General features: G+C 36.5%; 13 protein-coding genes across 13 annotated transcripts, besides 2 other annotated features; 9 read left to right on the top strand and 4 right to left on the bottom strand.

The window, feature by feature from the left end:
• The first annotated feature begins 853 nt into the window (after positions 1-853).
• On the top strand, positions 854-2,309 carry EV154DRAFT_523193 (3-beta hydroxysteroid dehydrogenase/isomerase family-domain-containing protein). Its single transcript, XM_051603077.1, has 3 exons — positions 854-1,393; positions 1,448-2,029; positions 2,089-2,309. Exons 1-3 carry the CDS (start codon positions 956-958, stop codon positions 2,116-2,118), a joined length of 1,050 nt encoding a protein of 349 aa, XP_051453279.1. The 5' UTR covers positions 854-955; the 3' UTR covers positions 2,119-2,309.
• A 361-nt stretch (positions 2,310-2,670) lies between these two features.
• Positions 2,671-3,571, bottom strand: EV154DRAFT_539997 (RNA polymerase Rpb3/Rpb11 dimerization domain-containing protein; the record flags this gene model as incomplete). Its single annotated transcript, XM_051604387.1, has 6 exons — positions 2,671-2,790; positions 2,847-2,923; positions 2,982-3,120; positions 3,182-3,300; positions 3,363-3,412; positions 3,474-3,571. The coding sequence occupies 6 exons, from the start codon at positions 3,569-3,571 to the stop codon at positions 2,671-2,673; spliced, it is 603 nt and encodes a 200-aa protein (XP_051453278.1).
• Positions 3,572-3,638: 67 nt separating this feature from the next.
• Positions 3,639-4,712, bottom strand: EV154DRAFT_40489 (uncharacterized protein). Its single transcript, XM_051595332.1, has 3 exons — positions 4,551-4,712; positions 3,821-4,417; positions 3,639-3,767 (listed from the first exon to the last, which is right to left on the bottom strand). Exons 2-3 carry the CDS (start codon positions 4,238-4,240, stop codon positions 3,699-3,701), a joined length of 489 nt encoding a protein of 162 aa, XP_051453277.1. The 5' UTR covers positions 4,241-4,417; positions 4,551-4,712; the 3' UTR covers positions 3,639-3,698.
• A 2,328-nt stretch (positions 4,713-7,040) lies between these two features.
• EV154DRAFT_555128 (chaperonin 10-like protein) lies at positions 7,041-8,147 on the top strand (the record flags this gene model as incomplete). The annotated part of the gene is made up of 1 exon (XM_051605253.1): positions 7,041-8,147. The coding sequence occupies one exon, from the start codon at positions 7,041-7,043 to the stop codon at positions 8,145-8,147; it is 1,107 nt and encodes a 368-aa protein (XP_051453276.1).
• EV154DRAFT_523185 (uncharacterized protein) lies at positions 8,125-10,249 on the bottom strand. The gene has a single exon (XM_051603076.1). It carries the CDS (start codon positions 10,194-10,196, stop codon positions 8,190-8,192), a length of 2,007 nt encoding a protein of 668 aa, XP_051453275.1. The 5' UTR covers positions 10,197-10,249; the 3' UTR covers positions 8,125-8,189.
• Positions 10,250-10,993: 744 nt separating this feature from the next.
• Positions 10,994-12,179, bottom strand: EV154DRAFT_485692 (uncharacterized protein; the record flags this gene model as incomplete). Its single annotated transcript, XM_051598774.1, has 3 exons — positions 10,994-11,604; positions 11,676-11,765; positions 11,816-12,179. The coding sequence occupies 3 exons, from the start codon at positions 12,177-12,179 to the stop codon at positions 10,994-10,996; spliced, it is 1,065 nt and encodes a 354-aa protein (XP_051453274.1).
• Positions 12,180-12,388: 209 nt separating this feature from the next.
• EV154DRAFT_523183 (uncharacterized protein) lies at positions 12,389-13,340 on the top strand. The gene is made up of 5 exons (XM_051603075.1): positions 12,389-12,833; positions 12,896-12,916; positions 12,970-13,040; positions 13,101-13,185; positions 13,241-13,340. Exons 1-5 carry the CDS (start codon positions 12,755-12,757, stop codon positions 13,306-13,308), a joined length of 324 nt encoding a protein of 107 aa, XP_051453273.1. The 5' UTR covers positions 12,389-12,754; the 3' UTR covers positions 13,309-13,340.
• EV154DRAFT_523181 (uncharacterized protein) lies at positions 13,317-14,285 on the top strand. The gene has a single exon (XM_051603074.1). The coding sequence runs from the start codon at positions 13,557-13,559 to the stop codon at positions 14,157-14,159; it is 603 nt and encodes a 200-aa protein (XP_051453272.1). The 5' UTR covers positions 13,317-13,556; the 3' UTR covers positions 14,160-14,285.
• A 2,839-nt stretch (positions 14,286-17,124) lies between these two features.
• Positions 17,125-17,191: a sequence feature (Protein overlapping with rRNA (EV154DRAFT_40323, KAI7882133.1) was converted to a misc_feature.).
• Positions 17,192-17,254: 63 nt separating this feature from the next.
• Positions 17,255-17,664: a sequence feature (Protein overlapping with rRNA (EV154DRAFT_40323, KAI7882133.1) was converted to a misc_feature.).
• A 137-nt stretch (positions 17,665-17,801) lies between these two features.
• EV154DRAFT_40327 (uncharacterized protein) lies at positions 17,802-18,833 on the top strand. Its single transcript, XM_051595318.1, has 5 exons — positions 17,802-17,829; positions 17,883-17,972; positions 18,024-18,286; positions 18,344-18,503; positions 18,556-18,833. The coding sequence occupies exons 3-5, from the start codon at positions 18,042-18,044 to the stop codon at positions 18,673-18,675; spliced, it is 525 nt and encodes a 174-aa protein (XP_051453271.1). The 5' UTR covers positions 17,802-17,829; positions 17,883-17,972; positions 18,024-18,041; the 3' UTR covers positions 18,676-18,833.
• A 55-nt stretch (positions 18,834-18,888) lies between these two features.
• EV154DRAFT_428450 (uncharacterized protein) lies at positions 18,889-19,200 on the top strand (the record flags this gene model as incomplete). Its single annotated transcript, XM_051596415.1, has 1 exon — positions 18,889-19,200. One exon carries the CDS (start codon positions 18,889-18,891, stop codon positions 19,198-19,200), a length of 312 nt encoding a protein of 103 aa, XP_051453270.1.
• Positions 19,201-19,823: 623 nt separating this feature from the next.
• On the top strand, positions 19,824-20,581 carry EV154DRAFT_523166 (uncharacterized protein). Its single transcript, XM_051603073.1, has 3 exons — positions 19,824-20,045; positions 20,112-20,400; positions 20,471-20,581. Exons 1-2 carry the CDS (start codon positions 19,923-19,925, stop codon positions 20,325-20,327), a joined length of 339 nt encoding a protein of 112 aa, XP_051453269.1. The 5' UTR covers positions 19,824-19,922; the 3' UTR covers positions 20,328-20,400; positions 20,471-20,581.
• An 83-nt stretch (positions 20,582-20,664) lies between these two features.
• On the top strand, positions 20,665-21,063 carry EV154DRAFT_384718 (uncharacterized protein; the record flags this gene model as incomplete). Its single annotated transcript, XM_051595030.1, has 1 exon — positions 20,665-21,063. A coding segment is annotated over one exon (399 nt), but the record flags the coding sequence as incomplete, so codon positions are not given.
• A 1,548-nt stretch (positions 21,064-22,611) lies between these two features.
• Positions 22,612-23,027, top strand: EV154DRAFT_568213 (Rhodanese-like domain-containing protein; the record flags this gene model as incomplete). The annotated part of the gene is made up of 2 exons (XM_051606064.1): positions 22,612-22,827; positions 22,884-23,027. 2 exons carry the CDS (start codon positions 22,612-22,614, stop codon positions 23,025-23,027), a joined length of 360 nt encoding a protein of 119 aa, XP_051453267.1.
• Between the last annotated feature and the right edge of the window lie 955 nt (positions 23,028-23,982).

Below are 23,982 nucleotides of genomic sequence, written 5' to 3'. Positions count from 1 at the left end.
GGTTTTGAAAAAAATTAGACCGTTGTGACGCGGTATACATTGTGCACTCCCGGAAATACATTTAGATCAGCGACGAAATGCATAGTCTACGAATAAAATAAACTTGGTAGAATACTTGCAAAGGGTTACCTATTGCAGGCACCTCTGATACTTATTTATAAACTGACCAAGGCTGCTCGGTTGGAGTTAATTCAAGTATATACGTAAAAGGGTATAATGCAGCCATATTTACTCTTTTCGGTACATGTCTTTATGATTTTGTGGATAGGTTCATTGTTCATGATAGAATGGTAGCTCTTTATTCACTTTTTCCCATTTATTACGCTCATTTGATAGTGAAATAGGGGTGGTACAAACGACTCCAAGACAACTTTTATTGGAAAATTAAATGATGCATTTGAACACTCAGTTTTAACTTTTTAGTGGCTCAGTCATCAATTCAAAAGCGCAGAAAATGATACATTTTTAAACAATAGATCTAGTAAGTCCTGGAAGACACCAGTAGGAGGCTTTACGATATTAATGTGGATATTGATTTTCGTGAGTATAAGTAATTGTACAAGTATCTATTTCTTAGATCAATACCATTCATATCAAAGGGAGCTGAAGCATTATAGCCACTGCATCCTTCGCAATTCGTACATGGTCAAAGGCTCGCGTTAAGGTGATACTTAGAGCGGTATTACCACTGAGAGCTTTTCCAATGGAATTATGCATGTCTACGCTAGCCAAAGAAATATTAGAATAACAAGTATCACTACAATCTGTACAGAACTTATAAAAAGTGTCTGATTTTTCTCGAGACTATTTGCATAAAACAGCCCTGACCTTCACAAAAAGCGGGGGCGGAGGCAGATCACAATGTAGCGCAGTTTCAACAGGCTATACCAAAAAGTATAATTTTGCAGGCGCTTTTTGTTCCCTTTTCTCCTGGTTATACAAATAAATTTAAACTATGGCCTCTTACCTTGTTATTGGTGGTAACGGCTTTTTGGGTCAACACGTCCAAGAGCAAATTCGTCTTCGCAAAGATGGGTCCTCCATTGCGGTTTTTGACATGGCTGAACCTAGAGAACCCAAAGCCGATGTAAAGTATTATACAGGCGATCTTCGAAAGTTTGATGATGTTTACAATGCTCTCGAGGGTATTACTGCTGTTATTCATACTGCTTCACCTCCTCATGTCAATACAAGCAATCCCCCCCGTGATCTTTATTTTTCTATTAATGTCGACGGTACACTCAATGTCATCAAAGCTTGTCAAGAACGGGGTATTAAGGTTTTAGTTGTAACCTCTTCTGGAAGTGTCATTTCAAACGGTGAACCTATGGTCAACATTGATGAAAGTACTCCCTATCCTGCTGTTCCTATCGATGTATACACCGAATCCAAGGCATGTTGACCAAGATTTGGTATACATTGAATTCTTATTAACAGTTATTATTAGATGGTTTGTGAACAAGAGGTATTAAAGGCCAATGGTGATAAGGGTTTATTAACATGTACAATCCGTCCTTCAGCCATTTTTGGTCCCGGTGATAGACAATTAATTCCTGGTATGCTTGAAGTATGTGAACGCGGTCAACATCGTTTCCAAATTGGCAACAATCAATCATTAATGGATTTCACCTATGTTGGCAACGTAGCCTACGCTCATGTTCTGGCTGCCGAGAAACTTGCTATCCCTAACTCTGGTGCAGCAGGTCAGGCATTCAATTTGACTAACGGTACACCAGTTCCCTTCTGGGATTTTGCTTCCAAAGTCTGGGCTGAAAACGGCTATTATATGCCCAATAATAAGAAGATTGTCCTTTCCTATAATGCCAGTTTGGTCATCGCTCTCATCAGTGAGACTATCTTTAGTATCAAGGAACTATTCTGGGATAGAAGTCAACTCAAAGAAGGATTATCTCGTTCTAGAATTAAGCAAGCCATGTCATCTCGTTACTTTAATATCACCAAAGCAAAGACAATCTTGGGTTATGAACCTCAAGTTGGTCTTGATGAAGGTATCAAATTAAGTGTTGCTGTAAGTGTAATTTTCTCTATTTTTATTGGCAAATCCCTAATTGTAGTTCCCTTCCATAGTTTTACAAAGCAAACCAGCCCAAGAAATAAAAACAATACACATTGTAATAATAAAAAAATTAATAATTTATGTATCTTTTTTAATTACAGTATTTGATTTCTTTTTTTTCTTTTTTTTTTTTCTCCTTCTCTCTTATAATATATTATATGGTTAGTAGTTACTCCAAGAGCTGGCATCCTGTTCCTTTGTGTCTACTTCCTCTTGAATTTGCATCTGGACATATGCAAGTTTGTCGACTAATGTTTTCATGGCCATAGTAACGACCTCTTCTGGTGCTAATGATCCAACAGTCTACAATTTTTTTTTTGACAGATTTTTTTTTTTTAATTCTATGATTTAGCTGCATTTCTCTCATCTTTACCTCGGCCTCAAAATAAAATTTATCGGGCTTTGCATTATAATCAAAAGCTACAATAAAGTCGTGTTAAAGTATGCAATTCGTTAAAAAAAAACTTTAACTTACGAGCATCTTTATCAGGAGGTGTTTCGAATTGAGCATTTTTACTCAATGGCCTAAAGAATGAGGTAACCCATAGTCAGTTGTTCCACACACAAAAATACACGGTAAGCAAATATATATCTTACCACTCATCCTCACTTTCCTCAAACCAGTATGTAGTATGTCTTAATTTGTTGTAAGGATCGTATTCAAAGGAAACGCCACTGACAGGACTCCATTTAGCATGTTCTTTAGCAACGCCCTGTGTACAACTATTAATCAGCATGCACCACACTTTTTTTTTCCTCTTTAATTTACCTTTTTAGCAATACATTTTAACTTCAACTCGTGGCCTTTACGTAATTTGACCAAAAGAACACCGGAATCGTCCTTGTCTGAACGGGACATGTCAATAAGAAAGCATAAGTATAAGTACACGGTGTCTGTACTAACCTTGTAGAACAGGCAAATAAGAAGGATTCGACGAAGATAAATCTCTGGTTGTGACATCTTTGGTTCTATCATCAGTGCATTTGACGTGAAGTGTCAACTCAACTGAACATTCAGGACAATACTGGGAGCAAGTACAATCCTACAAAAGAAAATAGGATTAAACTCAAACGCATTGACATGACAACGAGAGAATTTCCTACTCTGGTGTAACGTAATTTGTCAACATCCCTACTATCGATGGCAACCATGCCCAGACGATGGGCCAAGAATTCATCAGCAAGAACAGTCGTGTTGGTTTCAATCTCAACCATGTCGATTGCTAATGATGCAAAATGAGGTTTAGTACGATGGTTGTTATTTATTCGACTCTCCTGCTTTTACCAACAGTTGGGACTTCCGCAATCATAACTCGGCGAAGAGAGTTTGCAACACTACAAATACACGTAATAGATAAACAAAAAAACTTTTAGAACAATTGTATAAAGTATATACCTTAAGTCAGTATCACTAAGAACAAAGTTAATGCGGTCCTTAGTAAGCTCTCTAATAGTAATATTAGGACCTCCGAGTCCATATGAGCTACCGTCCATGTTTAATTAATAAGAAAAAAAGGTAGATTTCTTAAGGCTTTCTCTGTCTGCCCTAAATAACATAACGAGAAAAAAATGGTAGAGAAATATATAGACCGTCACGGTAAAACAAGCCAATTAAATTTATTTAGATTTGAGAATGTCCCATTTGACCTTGATACGTCTCGTAAAGAATATCAAAAAAGGTAGGATCACACTAAAATAAAAGAAATTTAGTACAGTTATATAATAGGTGGATAGAAAACATACCTGAATCATGTTTAACAATTGTTGAATAAATTCTGGTTTAGATAATGGGGGTCTACCGCCAAACCTTCTGGCTACTTCAGGTCTCATTAAACCCATAACCTGCTGTGGCATTAACGGCATCCCCATAGGCACATTTTGTTGTGTTGGAGGTGGAGGGAGAATCCCACCATGCAACGCTTGTAATAAAGTACCGGGATTTCTAGGAGATGCAGCAGGCGACATATTCATAAAAGGTGGATAAAACGGCTTTGTTAACTCTCCGCTTGCCATCGCTCTTCTAGACAAATTATCTGGCATCTTATTGTTGTTGTTATGGACATTGTTTGTACTATCAAAAATTTCCTGTAGTCTATTTCCTGGTCTTTCCGCAGAATCAGATGTAGGTATCGTAAAAGGCGCTATCATATTAGAGTGTTGCATAGATGGCGTGAGAGCATTATGTTGCTGATGAATAGGAAACTGTTGTTGATAATTCTGTTGTTGATGTTGTATATGTTGTTGCTGATGTTGCTGTTGCTGATGTTGTTGTTGTTGTTGTTGTTGTTGCTGCTGCTGTTGCTGCTGCTGCTGTTGCTGCTGCTGTTGCTGTTGCTGTTGCTGTTGCTGTTGATATTGTTGTGGTTGTGGTTGCTGAGCTTGCGCTTGCACTTGAGTTTGCTGTTGAGTTTGGGCTTGGGCCTGAGCTTGACCCTGACCTTGCTCTTGAGGTTGTTTTTGAGGCTGCTGCTGCTGCTGTTGCTGTTGCTGTTGTTGTTGATGTTGCTGTTGATGTTGCTGTTGCTGTTGCTGTTGCTGCTGCTGTTGCTGCTGCTGTTGCTGTTTTTGATGCTTCTTTATTTGATGCTGCTGCTGAGCTTGTCTTTGTTGTTGAGGTTGGGTTTGGGATCCGCCCAATGCTTTCAATAAATCTGTTCCGACGGTTTCCAATGGACTTGTGTCTGAAGCCTTTTTTAACATTTGTAAAATATCAACCTTTGATTCTGCAGGCTTAGTAATTTGTGCTGATGGTAAAGCTTTCATTCCTTCGTGTAATCTAAGTATGCTAGTTAGCATACCTTCTTCCCCTTTAAAATCCATATGTTTTACTTTAAAATCTTCGCTAAAATTCGCTCACGATCCTTCTTTTCGAATAGCCATAATGCACATGCCTCGCCTGTGAGGTAAACATTATTATCAGATTTTGGTGTCCCTACTTTTAACCTACCTTCGCTTGTCTGGTAAATAATAAATTCATCTGTCAGGTTTATCTCTTCGAAATCTGTCAGGTGTAAAGAAAAATTCTCTATGGATAATCTGTTCAAGACGTATAAGCCAAAATAGGGAGCGCTTTTTCTGTATTATTTGAAGATGAGTATACATGACGACTAATTTCTTGTGAAGCAATAATAAATGTACCCTTGTGTAAGAAAAATAACACCTTCATATCCAAGTTTTTCCTATTGAAGCATTATTAAAATCAACCTGATGAAGAGATGGTTCGTAAACTTTACCCAACTGGTCTTCTCTGTATCGAATTTGTAAACCACAGCATGCGCCGATTGATCTAAAATATCGCAGATATTGGTGTCGTGCCTTTTTAATACTTCCAAGTTTAATTTTTTGCGTGCAACAAGATCCATTTTATGTATAGAAAAGAAAGTAAAGAAATAAAATATAACACGTACTCGTACTTTTACAACATTGCCAGACACTACGCATGTAGCAGAGCCAATAAAATCGCCCAATTTCTATGTTAGCCGGACGGCTGACTATGAAATGCTCACATCAGCACGTTGTGTAAGACAAACATTGAATACCATTCCTTCATGATATCGTATGCTCTGTTGAATAATGTAACAGCACCAATTGCTATTAATTTATTATATGTGCAATATCATGTATAATTTAAAGGTAAACCCAAGTGTAGATATGCTTATGAAGGTACAAGATCATGTTTAGTAAGGCTCATCTCAACTTAATTGTATTGCACATTCACTTTGCTTGCATTAATAATAGATTATATAAGCTTAAATATCTTCCCTTTTAATATATATTTTAAAAAGATACAATGAAGAAAAGAAAGAAACAATAGAATCTCGTCTACTCTTTATTTTATTTATTTGAAGCAAGATTTATAACTGGCAGGCTTTACTTACATTTAAAAGATTAAATAAAAAGTGTTTACAATTCGAAATCAGAAAAAACAAGTTGAAACATTGTACAAATATTTGTCTTGAATGGCATGTCAAGTTTCCCAACCGAATCACAAAGAGTTAAAAAACAAGACAAAGACAACTTTGGTGTCATCAATTGTCTGGCGATGAACCATATTTGGCTGTTTGGGTATATAAAGCATATGCGATCGTTCTTTTTTATATTTCCTTTCTACATCTCTTTTTATTAGCCAATAACTACAGCAATGTCAAGCAACCCTTATAGCAATTTCCCAGCATCTGGAATAAACGGTTTTTATCTCGTTAATTACCAAGCGTACGTTCGAAATATTTGGTTAGCTAGTCAGCCATAGTAAGTGGATTTTTTCTTGTTTTCTACATATTTAATGAATAGCGCTAATAATTCTTAATTAAGTCAGAAGTCTTACTTGAAGACACAACCAAAATTCCGTCCAATCTATGTCTTTACGAACGATTTTGAAACCGAAGAAGAAGTTACGAGTAGTGACACAGAAAGTATTAAAAGTAATGAAAACAGCCCAGAAACGATGTCCAAGAAAGAAATTTCATGTGTGTTAGATGAATTTATTCATAACATGCCTCCGACAGATGGATACATTCATTCTGTGATTGATGGCATGGTAGGCGATTTGCAAGGGAGTTTTAGCGAAATCAGTATTAACAAATAAAATGTATCCTTTTCATGAGAGCTTTATCAAACAAATGCAAACACACTCTATAAATTTATATATTTGCTTATGTAACTGGATAATTAAGACAAACGAGGCGGCATTTTAGATCCAATTAATACCACTTATTGACCATGTGTTGATAGGCTGATAAACTAAACTATTTGATACTCATAAAAAAACTCGTAATATAAACAAGAGTTCCGGATAAACAAAGGATCATAGTTGTATCATCACCAGTAAATAGGAAGTAGGAGCTATATTTACAGGTATTCTATCATGTGTTTTTTAATGATGCAACTGATGATAGAGGTCTCGTAAATTGTAAATTTCCCACTTCCTTTTTTCTTCCCCTTAATTATTGTATAGCAAAAAACAATGTCACAGGCAACAATACCTTCAACAATGAGTGGAATCCAACTATTAAATTATGGTCCCCCTCAACCATCCTCAATTTATTACAACAAAGACCTTCCTGTTCCCGAAATGACAAGATCCACTGAGGCTTTGATCCGTATCAAAGCAGCTGGCGTGAACCCGAACGAAACAAAAGAACCAAGCGAAAATATCAAAATTTTCACATCGTGTTTTTCTCCTCTTCCGCACATTATAGGCGCAGATTTTTCGGGTGTCATTGTCGACAAAGGTAAAGACGTAAAATTCAATATCGGTGATCAAGTGTTTGGAACACAACCGTTTCCTTTTTGTGTGTATGGTACGTACGCCCAGTATACTGTGGTTGACACCAGCGAGGCTGCTATTGCAATCAAGCCAAAACATCTTTCCTTTGAACAAGCAGCTTCAGCCGGAATGGCGGTAACAACTGCTTATAGGGGAATTGTAGACAATGGGTTGATTGTGCCTGCTACAATGCGAGCAAGACGAAAAATTATCATTGTAGGTGCATCGGGTGGTGTGGGAAGCTATAGTATTCAAATCGCCAAGGCTATAAACCCTGAAAACCTCGTTATTGGAATCTGCAGTGGTAAAAATGCGGGGTTTGTAAAGTCATTGGGAGCAGACAAGGTGATTGATTACAAAGATAAAAAAGCCTATGATGCATTTGTGGATCACAGCGTCAAGGGGACTTTCGACATCATTTTTAATTGCATTGTAGGAGAAGATTACCACTACCAAAAACTTAGTTCGCTCTTGAAAAAAAAAGACAGCGTCTATTCCTTCATTGTAGGGGCAACGGAAAACATTGACTTGCCATACTTTGGGTCCTCGTTTGCAGAATTTTCGCTTTTTTGTACAAATACGTACAGAAATGTTTTTGCGACACATCGGTATTCTGTAGTTAACACTTTCTTTTGTTCGTATGCCATTTTTGAATCGAAAATCGCTCCATTGTTCGAAAACGGAAAGATCCGAGCTCCCATTGTTGACAGTGATAGTATTATGCCGCTAAAGGAGGCTATTAAAGCACAAGAATTACTTTCTACAAACCATACTGTAGGGAAAATTGTCTTAACAGTCGATTAAACAAATAAAGTTTCAATTAATCTATCGTTTATTACAATTGGTTTACATGGATAGTTTCGGGTGAAGAAAGGTAGCAGCGACATGATCTTTGTGTAAACAAATATCGATTTGGTCAATGTTATAACACTTTATAAAAAGAAGACTTGTGTTTGAGTTTTTAGTAGCATGTAACCATTTGTGGATATGATAACGTGCTGATGTAGATTCTGAAAATTCCGATTCTTTCCCACGAATAAACGCCCTTCTCCATTTGAATGACTTTACAAAATTTTCTTTCAGGTATTCCACTTGAATATTTATTTGACTGCATCGGTCATGTTTCAAAAATCCAACGTCAAAAACTAGTTGCTTTAGGCTTTTCATATAGCTCAAATCCACAGTCGTGTTACCATTTTCATCAGTTGAGATATGACAATCTACAATTTTTAAATAGTGGATATATTCAAGTAGATTTGCCATGACATGAAAATCAAACTGTTCTAACGTCGTACTTTTTAAGAGCACATGTGTTAGATTCTCTACAGTAGGAGTTGTTACGGCTTTATATCTTTGAGGATCCATCTTGAAAAATTCATGCCCCTGTTTTGTGCTTAATAGGCAATCTCTTATACTGGATCCAAATTTTAAGTTGTACATTTCGTGGTGGGGAGTGTATGTGGAGAACATGATCAAATTCAAGCGTGAGTATTCTTTTATAATGGATCGAAGTAATCGAAAACACTTTGAGATAGGCATGACAAAGGATAAACCGTCAGGTGTACCCACAGCCACTTCCACCGATATAATATGTTGGTTACCCAATGAACTGTTCTCTGACGGTAAAGGTATAAGTGATTGTATTGAATTAGGGATTTCAAAATAATGCTGCGAAATAAGGTCTGTTGTGTCCAAAATATACGTAAGGTACATACTCCTGTCATTTCTTTTAATTAAGAGATTGTTAGCATTACTGCATTTATAACTCGACCTTTCGTCCAGCCGAACGGATATGTGACAGCTGAGTTGTCTGTGGTGTCCAATCATTGCAAAGATAAATGGCCAATAATTAGAAAGAGTTTGTGAGGTAAGTATAGATAAGGGTGGGTATCGATTAGGCATAAAACGCGAGATATTAAAACAGACCTCCCTGACACTACCCAAGTATTCTCCTAATAGCTGGATACATGCTTCTCCATTGGTTTCTAACCATTCATCTGTTTCAGTGTTAGTTAAGACCACATCAAATTTATCCAAGGCAGGAAAATTTGATGCAATATAATTGATTTGAGACCTGCTTAAATTCGGAATGCAAAGACTCACATCTTTCAGTGCTAAGCGAAACCCAGGATTTAGACTTGGTACTTGTTCTTGAGGGTCAAAATAATCGCTCACAAACGAAAGACTGGTAAGTCTGGGGCAGTATTGAAGGATAGAAAGCATTTTGAGAGTTCGATCACCTCTTTTAAAAGAGAGATTGCTTACGGAAAGTTTGGTAAGATATTTAAAGTCTTTTAAAAACGATACATGTGTTCCCGATAGCCCGCCCATATTATTTATGGTACCACCTACATAGACTAGTTCTAGGTATCTTAGTGATAGACGAAAGCTATAGGCACAAGCGAAATAAATTCTATATTCATATTGGGTCATGCCATTAGCCCCTGCAACGATTGTATGCAAGTTCTTGACGCATGAATCATCGTTTCGATTCAACAACCAAGTCAGATGGAAACTTTTGCTAAAACTCTGCTCTACATTAATCACGTTCAAATGCGGTAAATACGACAACAATTGAAAGTATCCGTGTTGGCTGAGATGTTCAAGGTCACAGACAGCTGAGAGCTGCTTGACCCAATCACCAAGATTTTTTCCCTGAGGTTGGTTTGAAAGTCGAAAAAGTAGTTTGCGTGGATCGCCTGATAATATAAGAGTTTCATAATAGAGTCTAAGAGCTGGTTCGTGCCAAGATTTGCAGACCAATGTGCAATGAATGAGTTGGTCTTCGTCTTGACTTTTGACATTTCGAAATATTTTTTCTAAAATTTCAACAGGTAATTTACTTGAGGACATTGCAATGGAGATGCAAAAAAAAGGGATGAGGCTTTTTGTTTTTTGAGAAGAAAGAAAAAGAAAGGAAAGGCAAATAAATAAGTGCAAATATTTGCCACACCCCTATATTTATGTCTTGCATAATAGTCAAGTACTCACAGTCAGACTCACCCCACAAGGGCAAATTTCCAAATTTAGAGACATTTGATTAGATGATGCATAGTTTCCAATAGATAAATCTGATGTAGAGTTTTGATAACGATGTAATGATCAATAGTCAGTATTCTTAAAATGCATTGTTGGTGGTCCAGCGAAGCAAAATGAGAGTCTTGCAGGTATCCACACACACAGATATATGTTATTAAGCTCATAATATAATGAGAAAAACACTATTTTACAATAGTCACCTTTTTTTTTTTTATAAGAAAAACTCTAGTTTAACAGTGTCGCCTCAATATTATATTACGGCACTCGTTCGTTGATAATCTTCCTGTTGCAACTGATAAGTGTTGCCAACTAGAAAATAGCAGTAGCTAACTATCTATGAACAATATGGTCCCTCAAAAAATTGATTAGCTCGGTAAATCTGATATAATATCGGCTATAGGGAAGAGGGGGAGGGGGAGGGAAAGAAGATTCGCGATTTTTGGGATTTATCCCCCCGTCTCTGTTGAAATGATCTTCAATTATTAGAAAGTGACATATAAATAAAATCGAAGTTATTATTTATTATGCTATATTATATAATTATGTATGAGAATGTTTGGCTAGTATAAGCCAATGGAGATATGAGATGATACTGTAGAAAAATCTCTGGTTTAACTGTCTCTTTTTTTGAGAAAAGAGATATCCATTTGGGAAATACCTCCCAGTTGAATAATAGGTAGATCAAACTGAATTGGTGGATACCCCGTAAAAATAGAATCCATGGTGGATATTGTTCTTTGGCTTTCTACGTGAGGTATTTGGCACCTGGAAGAATAATAGGAAGAAGATGATTCTTCTGCGGATGTATTATTGACAGAGGGTGACGATAATACAAGATTTCGTTGAGGTTGATAGTAATAATAGCGCGAAGGATTCTCTTGCTGATCTGCCAGCATCATGATTGTCTGTCTTGTAGCCGTAGATGAACTACTACTTCCGGTGGTATTAGATCGTTCTTTGTCAACTGTCACTAGGATGGGTGGTGCATCGTTCTGATTCAATGGTCTCACCCTATTGCCGTGATGACCTAAATAATATGGTCTAGTAGACGGCTCCTGAGCCTGAGAATAAATTTCGTCCGGAAGTGAAACAGACATTGGCTGTGAGAAGCGTTGTGGAGGCGCTTCAATAGTAAAGATAGTAGTAGGTGGAATAGGAGAACGAATTAAAATAAATAGTGTGGCTAACAAGACTAAAACCCAACTGCCAACTGCTGCAAATGCTAAAATTATATAAATTGACTTTTAATACGCCCCTTAAATTTTTGTACAAAGACAAGTTTTTTATTCTTACCAAGCATAAGCGTCGTATCAAACAGTTCACAGATATCACTATGGTTTCTAGTATAAAGAGAATTCGTGAACCGACACGGTGAGGACTCTTCTAAAAAAATGTGTAAATTTCCAAGTACTGGGATAGAATTTAAAATTTACCTTGTGAATGGGTTAATATGAGGGATGTGGCCACAGTCCAAAGTGCTATGGAAATCACTGACATAATAACCTCAGCTGCCGATAGTGCTCTCGGTGGGGTGAAAGAGCCATCATCCATAATCCGGAAATGAAAATGTAAATGAAGTAGTAATAGAATAGAAGAGCCGACAAAAGATAGTGAGCCCAAGATAAGTAACATGTAGTCAGCTGGACTTGAGTGAACATTTACTAGGCCAGTGTGTTGTGAATCTCTTAAAAGAAACAACGCTGTTGCATTTAGAATGACAACAGCTAAGCTAATCCATTGGACTAAAACTAACAACGATAAGTGGAATGCTGACTCTTTTCGAGCCCTTGTCATCATAATTTAAGAAATGTATAAAGTATATAATAATAAAAAAGAGAAACAAAACAAAAAAAAGAAATAAATGTTATTTTTAACCTTATTAGCAGAATTAAGTACATTATCCCTTCTTTATTTAATGATAATTCAAAAAAATAAAATAAAAAAAAATAAAAAAAAATAAAAAAAATAGTAAAACAATTGGATAAAATATTAAAATATGTAATCTGCCAAATTATAACGTAGGTTACAGAAATAATAGCCCATCCCTTTATTACTAAAAGCTTATTTATTATAATTTAACCCTTGTGTATCGAGCAGAAAAAAAAAATACTAGAATTATATTAAATAACAATCAGTGCTTTGCTTTAACCAAAAGAGAAATTCAATAATACATTCTTTTTAACATATGAAGGCTCCTTTTTCATATAATCTCCTGAGTTACAAGGGGAACTTTGTATAATGCCGTTCTGCTTGACAAACAAAAATGATTGGCTTAAACCAGTCACTATTTTTTCCGCCTGCAATACATGAGCATGGTGCCATACATATTATCCCTCTTTTCCCCCCTTTATACATATATATAAATATATAAAATGTCAATCTCGCCGTCAAAACAAGCAGCTATTTCTGCTTATCGTAACCTATTAAAGACTCAACGAGAGGTGTTCACAGGTGATATTTTTTGTAACTTCATTCTCCATTCCAAAACTAATCTTGTATTTTATTTTATAAAGGTGATTCGAAGGCTATTCAAGGTAAACTAAATAGCTAAAAAAAAAGTTAGCACTCACTTATATATTGGATACAGCTGCCAGAAAAGAAACATACTCGAGATTTATGCAATACAAAAACGAATCGAACGTAGATGTTTTAGAAGAGGTAAAAGATACATATATCAGATACAGATATAACCAGACTAAAGATATACTTTTTTATTAGAAACTCGAGCTGGCTGATCAAGTGTCTTCTTTATTAAGACAAAATGGTGTAAAGGCAGTAAGAGAAGATGAAGGAAGCACTCTGAGTAAGTAATATACTTAAATCTCCGAGATAAATTGTTAATCCCTCGTTATACGTAGAATTGCATATCAAAGGACAAGAAGGAAATATTAAGTTTGGTGATGTAGCAGGGAAAGCAAAGAAATAACATGTAATGATTCACAAAAAAAAAAAAAAAAAGATTGTATCAGTTACGCATTGCCCAGTTATTCCCCGAACACATGCTACCAATTACCTTTTTTCTTTTTTTACCTCTGTCAAATCCAACTCCAGCCAATTGACTCGTATCTAGACAATTGTGTGTGTGACCTGTAAAAAAAATAAAGTTGAAACACAACATTTTCAAAAAAAAATGGTCTCCCCTTTTTCCACCTTCTTTATTTTCTTTCTACAAATATGACTACATCCCCAGATAATGACTTTCAATATCGTCTAACCGAGAGTTTATTGTCTCAAACATGTAATAGCACATTGTCATTATTGCCTCACCAAACAGCACCTAGAATTATTGCACATTCGCCGTCATATACTACGGTTCTACATAACAAAGAGTCTGACGCATCCTTCAATGGCTATCCAGGCTCTCAAGCGAAGGAACCATCTAATTATTTACGGCCTCCCGGATATACAAAACAAGACAAAGTCTCAACACCTTGGGGATATTTAACCAAAGATTTAGAATCGACGTCTTCTATCAAACTCGAGCCTAGCCATGAATACGAGTCCATCATTAGTGAAAAGACTTCTCTCATCACCACAACATTCGAATTTTTTTCTCCTGGAGCCTATTTATTCCTATTTGGCTTTATATTTCCTCCATGCTGGTGGGTAGGCTCGTTTTATCCAACACGTGCAAAGAAAGAAGTCATGTATTCTATGGATGAAAATGTGAAAATGGCCATCCGCTGGAGACTGTTAAATCGTTTCTTTTCATTAGGTTTTAGTACGTTATTGATTACTGCCATTATAGTACTAGCCATTATATATTCCAAGACTTAAAAAAGAGTTGAATCAAAACTCAATTTTTGTATATATACCCACACAACCCCATGCACCTTTAGCTAATTAGTAATGCGCATATATGCTGGATTTATAGAATAAAGTTCATTTTATGTACAAATAAAAGGAAGCTGTTTAAGACTGTCCTATTGCCCATTATCAGAATAAAAAAACGAGCGGCTATACATATTTAAACAGGTTTTTTGTTTGTTTGAATCTCCATCGACCATACACTGAAAAAGTTTATCCTTAATCAAATCTAGCTTCCCTTTTTTTTTTTATTATTATTGCAGCAGCGTAAAATGGGCTACTAGTGCGAATATTTGTCGTACTGACAGGTGTCATTTGGGAGTAGAGTAAAACAAAATACTTGATATATTTTGTCTGGTTTCACAAATGGTTCTAGTGAGCACCACACAAAATTTTTTCTTTACCATCATCACATGCAAGCTAAAACTTTACATAATGTGCTCCTGATGATGGCACACATATTTATTTCATGTTACATGCTTTATAAACAGTGGCCGAAACCAAAAACTTGGGTAGTTTAATCTGATTGGTTGGGAGAACTATTTGGTGACATTATCCAATCAAGTACAGTACCTTGCCAGGTAATATATGAATAAAGGTCCCTTGTCCTTTGAACAATCTGTCAGGGCATGTGATCATGTTAATCTCAGAGTATTCAAATCTTATTGTTGTTTTGTTGGAGGAGTTGAAAATCCAAGCTTATGACCTACACATATTTGGATAAAAATCATGTATAAATGCATATGTATATGTCAAATAGTTAACTGGCCAAGTACTTTTTCGGTGTTATCGCATATCTATTGACATTTTTACCTAGTGGCCTATATAATCGATCGTACCTTATTACCGGAATAGAAAAATGGTTCCATCAGTCCCTTTACAGCTAAAATGTGTGTACAAAGCGGAATCCATGATGTGTTACTGCAGTTTTCGAATACAATTAATTTCGGCCGCATGCTAAGCCACTATTGAATTCATGATCCCAAGCATCACTGGTAAAACTTCTAGTCGAAGATGTTATCAACCACGACATTAAATCAATCGGATAGACAATTTTTTCATATAAGCTTATGCTAAATTATACAGGAAATATCTTTAACTAAACATGAAGCACAAGACGAACACTATTAATAAAAGCAACGTAAACATAGCCTAAAGGAGAGTTATCATAAACTAGAAATAAATATCGAATGACATGGCAAAAATTTGGGTATACTTATACCTTTAACAATGCAAATGTTACTTCATTCAGACATTTTTGCCTGTAAAAAAGCAATGGACGATCCAATTGATAAGTTGTAATATTCCGAAATTTTAATTGGCTAATATTTATCTTACCGACTAGATGTATCATTAATAAAACAACTTTTTTTCTCACCACCCTTTTTTCCCCACTATCATCGCATCGCCCTATTTATTGAATGCAATGAATTTCGACAAAGGAAAAAAACGAGCTTATAAGAAGTTTGAAGGACAAGAAGGTACAATTTCATTTTTTAAAAGTAGAAAGTTTTACAGAGTGTTTTCTTATAGAATTAGAAAAGTACAAATAAACCAACCCTGGACCAAATAATGTTCTCCAGGAAACCTTTCTCCACTTTAGTCTTCAAAGTTCTCAAGGTTTAACGAATTTGTGGCCAAGAATGTGTCGAATCTGGTCCAATGGTCCTTAGAAGAGAGCCGAGAATCACATGAACTATTTTCACTCTGGAAAACGCGGTTCGCATTAAGCTTCAAAGAAAACGACAAGCTTCCCAACCCTGACACGTAATGTATACTTAAAGCTACTTTTGTTGCTGTCACTGACTTTGCTTATTTCAGCTTCAAAGGGTCCTCTGACAACTTTTGGAGGGACATCAAAAAAAAAATGGTTGACTCAATCATAAGAAAGAAAAAAAAAAAGTCTTATGATAATATAACTTGGCCTCGTTAATGCTGAGTACTTCAAAATTAATCAGATTGAAACACGGCGCACATACGAAATTTTAGGAATGAAATCATTGCAGTCTATCGCAGCTTTGACCGAATGCACCTTCAACAAAGCCGTATCAAGCGAATTGGTAAATCGAATTCCGTCTGCCTCAACATCATCATCACCAGCAGCGTCCTCCAGCATGAATCAGCCTAAATATGAATCTGACTCTTCTGCCCATCCAACAACAAACGGCGATGATGACGATGAAGCATTTGATACTGAATTGTTTAATCATGATGTTACAGTGCTTCCACTCTCATTTGGACACTTTTTGAAATCATTGGTTGGTTTTTAATAAATTTTTATTTGGACTTTTTTTTTTAAGTTTATATACCTTCTACAAAAAAAAAAGAAAAAGTTTATATGGGCATCTTGTTTTGACACTTTTCAAACCAATTTACTGAATGCTGAATAATGTTTTCAAGATGAACAATTGGTACAGATTCACTGGCCTCGGTTATTCTAGTAGTGAGGCTTTCTACATCATTGAGCTTGGTGCGTCTTACTTTAGCCTTTATAATGGACCAGGATTGTTCAATTGGATTTGATTCTGGCGAGTAAGGTGGAAGATACACTGGGGTGTAACCTCGCTGCATGATAATGGGGTCAATCATTTCAGGAACATGAATTGGAGCATTGTTCATAATAATAAAGTAACCTTTCATTTCGGAAACTCATCCATGATATCCATGATATCATTAATAAACTGAAGATAGTGTTCACCTGTAGTACCCTTAGGAACAGACAATTTATCTTCAAGTGCCTTTCTTTTTGTAGCCCCTACTACTTTCCTTCTCTTCAAGTTTCCAGACTCTCTTAGTTTTATATTATCGCGGTTTTAGCAAGTTGAGTCCAATTGGTTTTAAACTCAGACATTTAATCCAATTGGTAAATAAGGACGACAACTTTTAATCCCCTGGATTTTTCTTCTTTACCATACTGCAGCTCTGACACCAAACTATGAACACTCCTTTGCATTTTTTGTCTTCATTTAACAAAGCAATCAGAAAAAAATTGATACTGGAAGGTTGGACCAAGAAGTTGTATTTGCTTAAACTTTCCAAGACTTACCAAAACTTCTATTTCTTAGATTTCTGGATCAAAGAGAATCCATGCTATTGGACTATCCTAAATTATCTCCAAACGATAATAAAAAAAGATCCGACAACATCGCGAAGAAAAGCATCCCTTGCCTTGCTTGCTGATGCAAAGATCATAAAAGAAAACGTGGTTGCTGGCACCGTTGCCGAGACCAAAGTCAACGCTATGCTGAATTACACAAAAGTAGGCCACACTTTCATGGTTTGTATTCACACTGAAAATCAAAATCAAGGGGACTTTTACCCTTTTATTCTACACGAGATTTCTGTTCTCGTTGAGTCCCCCTTAGGACACCTGCGTTATCTTTTAACAGATGTGCCGCCCCAGCCAAACTCCCCACTTGACAATGTCAATAACGTGGGTCACATCCCCGAAGGAATGCTTAATACTAGAAGGTGAGCCTTGCGGCTCAATCCCACTTAATTATTTAAGTAAAAAAACGATAAAGGTAGTGGTATTTCACTGGCGCCGAAGCTCCCACTTATGCTACACCCTCTATGTCTTTTCACAATGTCAAACTAGAGTCAAGCTCAACAGGGTCTTCTTTCCCCGCTGATTCTGCCAGTTAGTTCGCGTTTTGTCTTCATTGTCCCAAAGTATTAATCGTATTTTTGTAGAACATCAGAGCGAAAAAAGCCTTTTCGACTTTTTTCCATAATCACGCTGAAGTGATAGCAAATAACTCACTAAATTATAATACACAAAAGGTAACCCACATTCTGATTGTCTCGTGTTCATGTTATCTAAGCAGTTTATAGGATCGATTAAGGAGCTTAATGGCTCAGCAAGTTGCTGACGAGGAAGAAAGAACAAACCAAAAAAGAGGACTAGTATCCAATGGAGAGGGATCTAGTTCTCAAAAAAAAAAACTCAAGAGTAGCATTGATGAAGAATGCGATGATGAGGAGGGGGAAGAGGAGGAAGAGGAGGAAGAGGAAGACAAAGAAGAAGAGGACATTTGGATGAAGTGGAAGGAGTTTTTGGATGACCCAGTGAACTCCCAAAATCTAATGCAGTTAAGGTAAAGTTGCAAGATCAATACTGTCACGTTTAACTATTAATTAACATTTCTGTGTAGTCCCGAAAAACATCGTGTAATCTGGTACGGCAGACTTCTACGTCGAAGAAGCTGCTTACCCTGGGATCTTTATTCGAGGCTTAAAGGAGAGGTTTCTTTTATCGAGGCTAAGTTTATTAATCCGTTTTTTTTCGTTGGAACCATGGCAGTTGTAGAGGCGGTACGTCGTTATTAATTTTTTTATATAAAGCCACAACTAATTTCACTATTAGGCGTCTCGAGATGGTATGGCACTCAGAATAGACGATTTGGATAACATCTCAGTAGAAGGCCAAAGTTTGGTCGCTGAGAAGAAGCTACTCACCATCATCTTAGGAAATTTGTTAGTATAAATAAGGGAATGAAATGATAAAGAAATGTAATACTGAGTAATTTATTTTAGCCAACGAGAAATCTACGACAATATCCACAAGGGGGTTCTAGCAAAGTCCGAAATGTGCTACCGATCTTATGTTTTCGACGCAAGTCTTAAAAGCTGTACACATTATCTGAGAGACAAAGGATACGATGTTACTTTTTTACCAGGAGAAATTGACTTGGAGGCGATGACCATCCAGCTGAAGGACAAGGGGATGACCGATGGTCGATACAAGTATAAGGCTGATGGCCTGGTTTGTGCGAACGATTTTTCTAGTCTGGAAATTTTGCTAACAGAAGTTTCTTCTGGATATGGCAGTAGCGACAGCAGCAAGGTCAGTTTTGACCATTACAAGGGAATGTTTGGTATGCTTTCCATGATGCGAACCATTGCACAAACATACAACAAAGGCACAATTGACACGTTTAGAAAGTTGAAAATTCACCTCCTTCATGGCCATGGTAGGCAACAATATTACTATTTTTTTTCTGCAACTTAATTGATTAATTTTATAAGGCGATGCTATACGACACTGGAGTATGTCTAGGAAATGTCTAGAACTCCGTATTTTTTTTAAACGTATTTTTTTCAAATAAACGTATTTTTTTCAAATAAACGTATTTTTTAGAATTACGCGTTGGTCGACATGCCATATCATCTAAACTTCATAGAATGATCGTTTTCTGTTTTCCATAAAATCTGCTTCGCTGTCATTACAAGCTACTACTGGAATGCAGATAGACAATTACCAAGCTCTGACTTGCTTGGGAGGTTTTTGTAAGTGTTTCTATTTTAAGTAAAGGCTCAAACATTATGGATGATAAAATAGACAAATGAAATTATCCTGACATAAGCTTGTTTATCTATAAATAAAGCTGGTTCACACACTTTATTCTTCTCCTTTTCTTTTCCCTTGACATACTTCTTTTAATGTATGAAAGTAACCGATCACGTAAAAAGGTTTGTTTAGTAGTGACTCTTGTTTCTTTGAAAAGAAGCTAAATTGAAAAAGATATATAATTGTGATAATGCGGCTGCGGCTAGTCTTTGCTATAGGAGGGCAGAGTTCTTGAGTTTTTGGAACTCACGAACCGTGAATGGCTGTGATTGCACTGTAAATAGGTGCAATTATACTGGTCTGCTGGTCTTCTGGCCGGAATTCCTGTAAGTGGTATAAAAAAAATACGTTTGAAAAAAATACGGAGGTCTAGACATTTCCGTATGTCTATGCAAACACAAGGGGTCTTCCTGATGAATAAGGAGCAGAAGGCGGTAGTCCCGGTTGACTTTAAAGAAAAGGATATATCCATGATTCCTTTCATTCAATTTTATTTGACTGTAGCGGTATGTAAACGGTGCAAAAAAGTAGAATAATTAAAAAACATACAAAAATCTTATTTTCAATTGTAGACTGGGTGTGAAGAAACCTTGGAAGTAATCAAGCAGCTAAAAAAAGAACACAAAATGACGGTGAATGCAGCGACGGCAAATGGAAATCAGGATTCTAGACTAAATTTGTTAAGCATTGTCAATCCAAGCATAATCAGGCTAAACGAAGGAAAACATATGAACGTTGTCGCAGAAGAAGGGCCCATGAGTGCACCTGGTAGCCCGGATTGCAATTGAAAACACTTTTAATTTTTTTTTTAACCTTTTTTTTCTGTATAAATTCCTTTGTTCCAATATTATAACAATATCTGTAAGAGCCTTCAATATAGTAAAAAGAGTTAGCATTGTACGGTTCACTAATTTTAGTTTTAATTCTTCAGTCTATCTCTGTTAAAAAAAAACGCGAATTAGACCTGGTAAACCCGTAAATTGAGAATCAAAGAAACCACAAATTAACCAATAAAAAAAGCGCAAATAGGGGTTCATGGTGGTGATTCAATGCTCGGAACAAATTAAAGGCGCGACCAATACAGGCATGATATCAACAATGATGAAAGTGGGCGCCCATCTTTTAATGAAGCAATTGTCAAAAGTTACGCTATCAACGGTAGAAGAGACCTTGTTGGAGCTACCAATTTCAAGGATGATTAATATGATGAACATTGTAATGCAAGATACTTATCGCCTATTTTTCTCACAAAACCAGTGGTCCCATATTCAAGATGTCGTATCAACAATGAACTTGGATGGCTATGATGGTTTGTGTCATGAGTCAAGTGCATTATTCGACGCCATTGTTCGTGTAAATGGTGATATCTATGATGTCATTGCCTTTATTGATGAGAGAAAACATCAAATATCTAAAACAAGACACCTGCAACAAAGTCAGCCATATTTCATGCTACTCATTATAGAGCACATCGTTCTAAATTTGCAACGTTGGTCCCAGAAAGCAGATGAATCCGAAATGACTTTCTATAGAAGATTTGCCACCATTTTGGAGTTCATTTTTGATAGCACAGATGTGGCTTTGGTGGACGGTGAAATCTCTTGTGAAGCTACAAAGAATGTGGCTCATTTGAACAAGGCGATCTTTATCCCAATACATCTTTTTTTTTCTGGAGCCCACCACAAAACCACACGGAGTTTAAATATTACAGCTACACTGTAAATAGCTGTGGTCAGGCTGTAAATGGCTCGGACCAGACTGTAAATGGCTCGGATCAGACTGTAAATGGCTGTGGTCAGGCTGTAATTGGCTGTGGTTAGGCTGTAATTGGCTGGGATCAGACAGCGCCCGTTTATGGAAAGAAGATCGATCTCATGCTAAGATAAGATGGGAATACACAGATCGAATTGTCTTCCAACGAATGGAAACGGTCAAAGGTTCAGGAGGATTTAAAGTTTAAGCAACAGTCAAAAAACGCGCACAAACGCAGCGATCCTCCACCATATCAATAGTCAATGTTCCACGGACATCAGTGAAGTATTGGTAAAATAAATGTTTTGGTGGACACAATGATAATCAATGACTGACTTTTAATGTTGGCTATTATTGAAGTTAACCGAGGAAGGTGCCTATGTCGCGGCTCTGCTTTCTAGGCTTGTTGTCCCCAAAGATTTATGTAATCTTGGTATGGTAAAAGATACATTAAACTGTCTTCTTAAAATGAAGGTAATTTTTTTTTCTTTTTTTGCATGCAAATAACGTGGTACTTACTCTTTTTTCTTTAAGACATTTTTGCTCAAAACCATTGATACCCTTAAACGTGATCTGTTTAAAAAAGAGATTAGCCAATCAATGCCAGCATTAACAGCACCAACAAGCTCTTCTCGCTGCTCATCGCATGCCAGTCATACCTACTTGGCACCCAAAGCCGCTCAAGACAAGAAAGTCGATACCAACGTCTCTCATGACGATGAGTAATTGACACCACTTTCTTTCCTGAAATCTATGATGTGTTACTGCAATTTTCGAATACAATTAATTTCGGCCGCATGCTAAGCCACTATTAAATTCATGATCCCAAGCATCACTGATAAAACTTCTAGTCGAAGATGTTATCAATCACGACATTAAATCAATCAGATAGATATTTTTTTTATGTGAGGTTATTCTAAATTGTACAGGAAATATCTCTAAATAAACATGAAGCACAAGGCGACCACTATTAATAAAAGCAACGTAACCATAGCCTAAAGGAGAGTTATCATAAACTAGAAATAATTATCGAATGACATGGCAAAAAGTCGGGTATACTTATACCTTTAACAATGCAAATGTTACTTTATTGAGACATTTTTGCCTATAAAAAAGCAATGGGCGACCTAATTTATAAGTTGCAATATTCCAAAATTTTGATTGGCTGATATTTATGTAACCGACTTGATTATATCTCTCCAGGCACAATGTAGCGGGTTACCCGCAATCTTTTCACGGGATTGCAACATCATGTTTAACCCCATTTTCTCGGTAGCGATAATATGTATTACTCTTTACTATCTTTTTTTTAACGAAAAAATGACAATCGGCATTCACAACATGACAGTTGAGGAGCTCGCAACATGGCTGCAAGATAAACCTGCTCATGCAACCTTCATTGACGTTCGTGAATATGCTGAACTCGAAGAGCAGGGGGTGATAAGTGGATACGATGGAAATATTCCCTGGTTCTTAACGAACACCAACTCTGAATTATTCGACCAAAAATTCTCTGCCATTGACAAGGACGAGCAGGTAAACACTTAGTAAAATAATTGGTGAATTTTGGGCTAAAACGTTTTCATTTGAAGCTTGTTATTTCTTGTAGATCCGGTAGAAGAAGCGGATTCGCTGCTGAATACGTTGTGTCCAAACTCGGATTTACAAATGTGTACAATGTGAAGGGCGGTATTTTAGACTGGATCGGTCATGGATATCCAGTTGAACAAGTATAGGCCTTTTAGAACCTGTATATTACTCGATTAATAAAAATGTATTTTAAATGTAAGCACTACCAATTTGTAATTATAATACATGGTTACTCCTCCTTTTTCTCATTGTGGCTCCCCCCTCCCCGAGAATGTCTAAGCGCATTGTATTCTGTATTAGTTACAATGTGGCTGATATAATAGAAATGACGGCTGTTTACATTTAGACAAATTACTATTTGATTACCAACCTCTTTGATTGTAGATCGATAAAATTGAAATCCTAAAACCTTGCATTACATTTCCTGAGAGCTTATTGACGCGGAAGTTGAAAAAAAAAGATTATTTACTTTTCGGTTGAACTGACGGCCAATGTCCAATGATGGACTTTCATGTTGATGGTCCAGGTACTCCTATTTGGAAAAGGAGCTGCCCATCATCAAAATGTCTACACTTGGTATAAATATACTAGGGAGGGTACCTCTTTCTCCTTTATAGCTATTTTTTGTCTCTTCACAGGACATCTCCTATATTTTTTTTTCTTGTCATAACAGTTACCACTACCATATTTCGAGTAAAAAACGTTGCTATTCTTATATTATCACTGTTGCCTATACGTTAAATATTTTCTTTTTTCTTTTTTGTTTCCTTATTCTTTCCTCTCCTTCCTAACTATTTTTTATTTATTTTTTATTTTTTTATTTTTTCTATACACTCTTTTTATCTCATTTAATCCGTCACTCGTTCCAGTACACATAAAAATAAAAAAATCATTCCGAGTCTGTGATCAAGCCGAAAATATATCAGCCGATAAAAAACCAATTGCATGCAAATTTTCTAAATTATGAAACCCAATCATGGCCTAAACAATTCTAAAACCCCACCCGTCACGACATTTTCTTCCAAGGCAGCTAAAGTCCAGATCCGTAAATCACTCTCATCTCCCACAAGCGGCCCTGGCGTCCCAAAAGCACCAGATCCA

Source organism: Mucor mucedo (genome assembly GCF_025094135.1).
Source record: "Mucor mucedo strain NRRL 3635 chromosome Unknown EV154scaffold_120, whole genome shotgun sequence".
Classification (NCBI taxonomy): Eukaryota; Fungi; Mucoromycota; class Mucoromycetes; order Mucorales; family Mucoraceae; genus Mucor; species Mucor mucedo.
Note: the sequence above shows the minus strand (reverse complement) of the source record. Positions and strands in the feature narration are given on the sequence as shown.

Coding starts and splice junctions, on each gene's coding strand:
- EV154DRAFT_523193 (XM_051603077.1), top strand. CDS start 956: ATGGCCTCTTACCTTGTTATTGGTGGTAACGGCTTTTTGGGTCAACAC. Junction 1,394..1,447: donor ATGTATACACCGAATCCAAG/GCATGTTGACCA, acceptor AGTTATTATTAG/ATGGTTTGTGAACAAGAGGT. Junction 2,030..2,088: donor GTATCAAATTAAGTGTTGCT/GTAAGTGTAATT, acceptor TCCCTTCCATAG/TTTTACAAAGCAAACCAGCC.
- EV154DRAFT_40489 (XM_051595332.1), bottom strand. CDS start 4,240: ATGCAACACTCTAATATGATAGCGCCTTTTACGATACCTACATCTGAT. Junction 3,768..3,820: donor AATTGTTAAACATGATTCAG/GTATGTTTTCTA, acceptor CTTTTATTTTAG/TGTGATCCTACCTTTTTTGA.
- EV154DRAFT_523185 (XM_051603076.1), bottom strand. CDS start 10,196: ATGTCCTCAAGTAAATTACCTGTTGAAATTTTAGAAAAAATATTTCGA.
- EV154DRAFT_523183 (XM_051603075.1), top strand. CDS start 12,755: ATGTCAATCTCGCCGTCAAAACAAGCAGCTATTTCTGCTTATCGTAAC. Junction 13,041..13,100: donor ACGTAGATGTTTTAGAAGAG/GTAAAAGATACA, acceptor CTTTTTTATTAG/AAACTCGAGCTGGCTGATCA. Junction 13,186..13,240: donor AGATGAAGGAAGCACTCTGA/GTAAGTAATATA, acceptor CGTTATACGTAG/AATTGCATATCAAAGGACAA.
- EV154DRAFT_523181 (XM_051603074.1), top strand. CDS start 13,557: ATGACTACATCCCCAGATAATGACTTTCAATATCGTCTAACCGAGAGT.
- EV154DRAFT_40327 (XM_051595318.1), top strand. CDS start 18,042: ATGGCTCAGCAAGTTGCTGACGAGGAAGAAAGAACAAACCAAAAAAGA. Junction 18,287..18,343: donor CAAAATCTAATGCAGTTAAG/GTAAAGTTGCAA, acceptor ATTTCTGTGTAG/TCCCGAAAAACATCGTGTAA. Junction 18,504..18,555: donor CCATGGCAGTTGTAGAGGCG/GTACGTCGTTAT, acceptor TTTCACTATTAG/GCGTCTCGAGATGGTATGGC.
- EV154DRAFT_523166 (XM_051603073.1), top strand. CDS start 19,923: ATGTCTATGCAAACACAAGGGGTCTTCCTGATGAATAAGGAGCAGAAG. Junction 20,046..20,111: donor AATTTTATTTGACTGTAGCG/GTATGTAAACGG, acceptor TTTCAATTGTAG/ACTGGGTGTGAAGAAACCTT.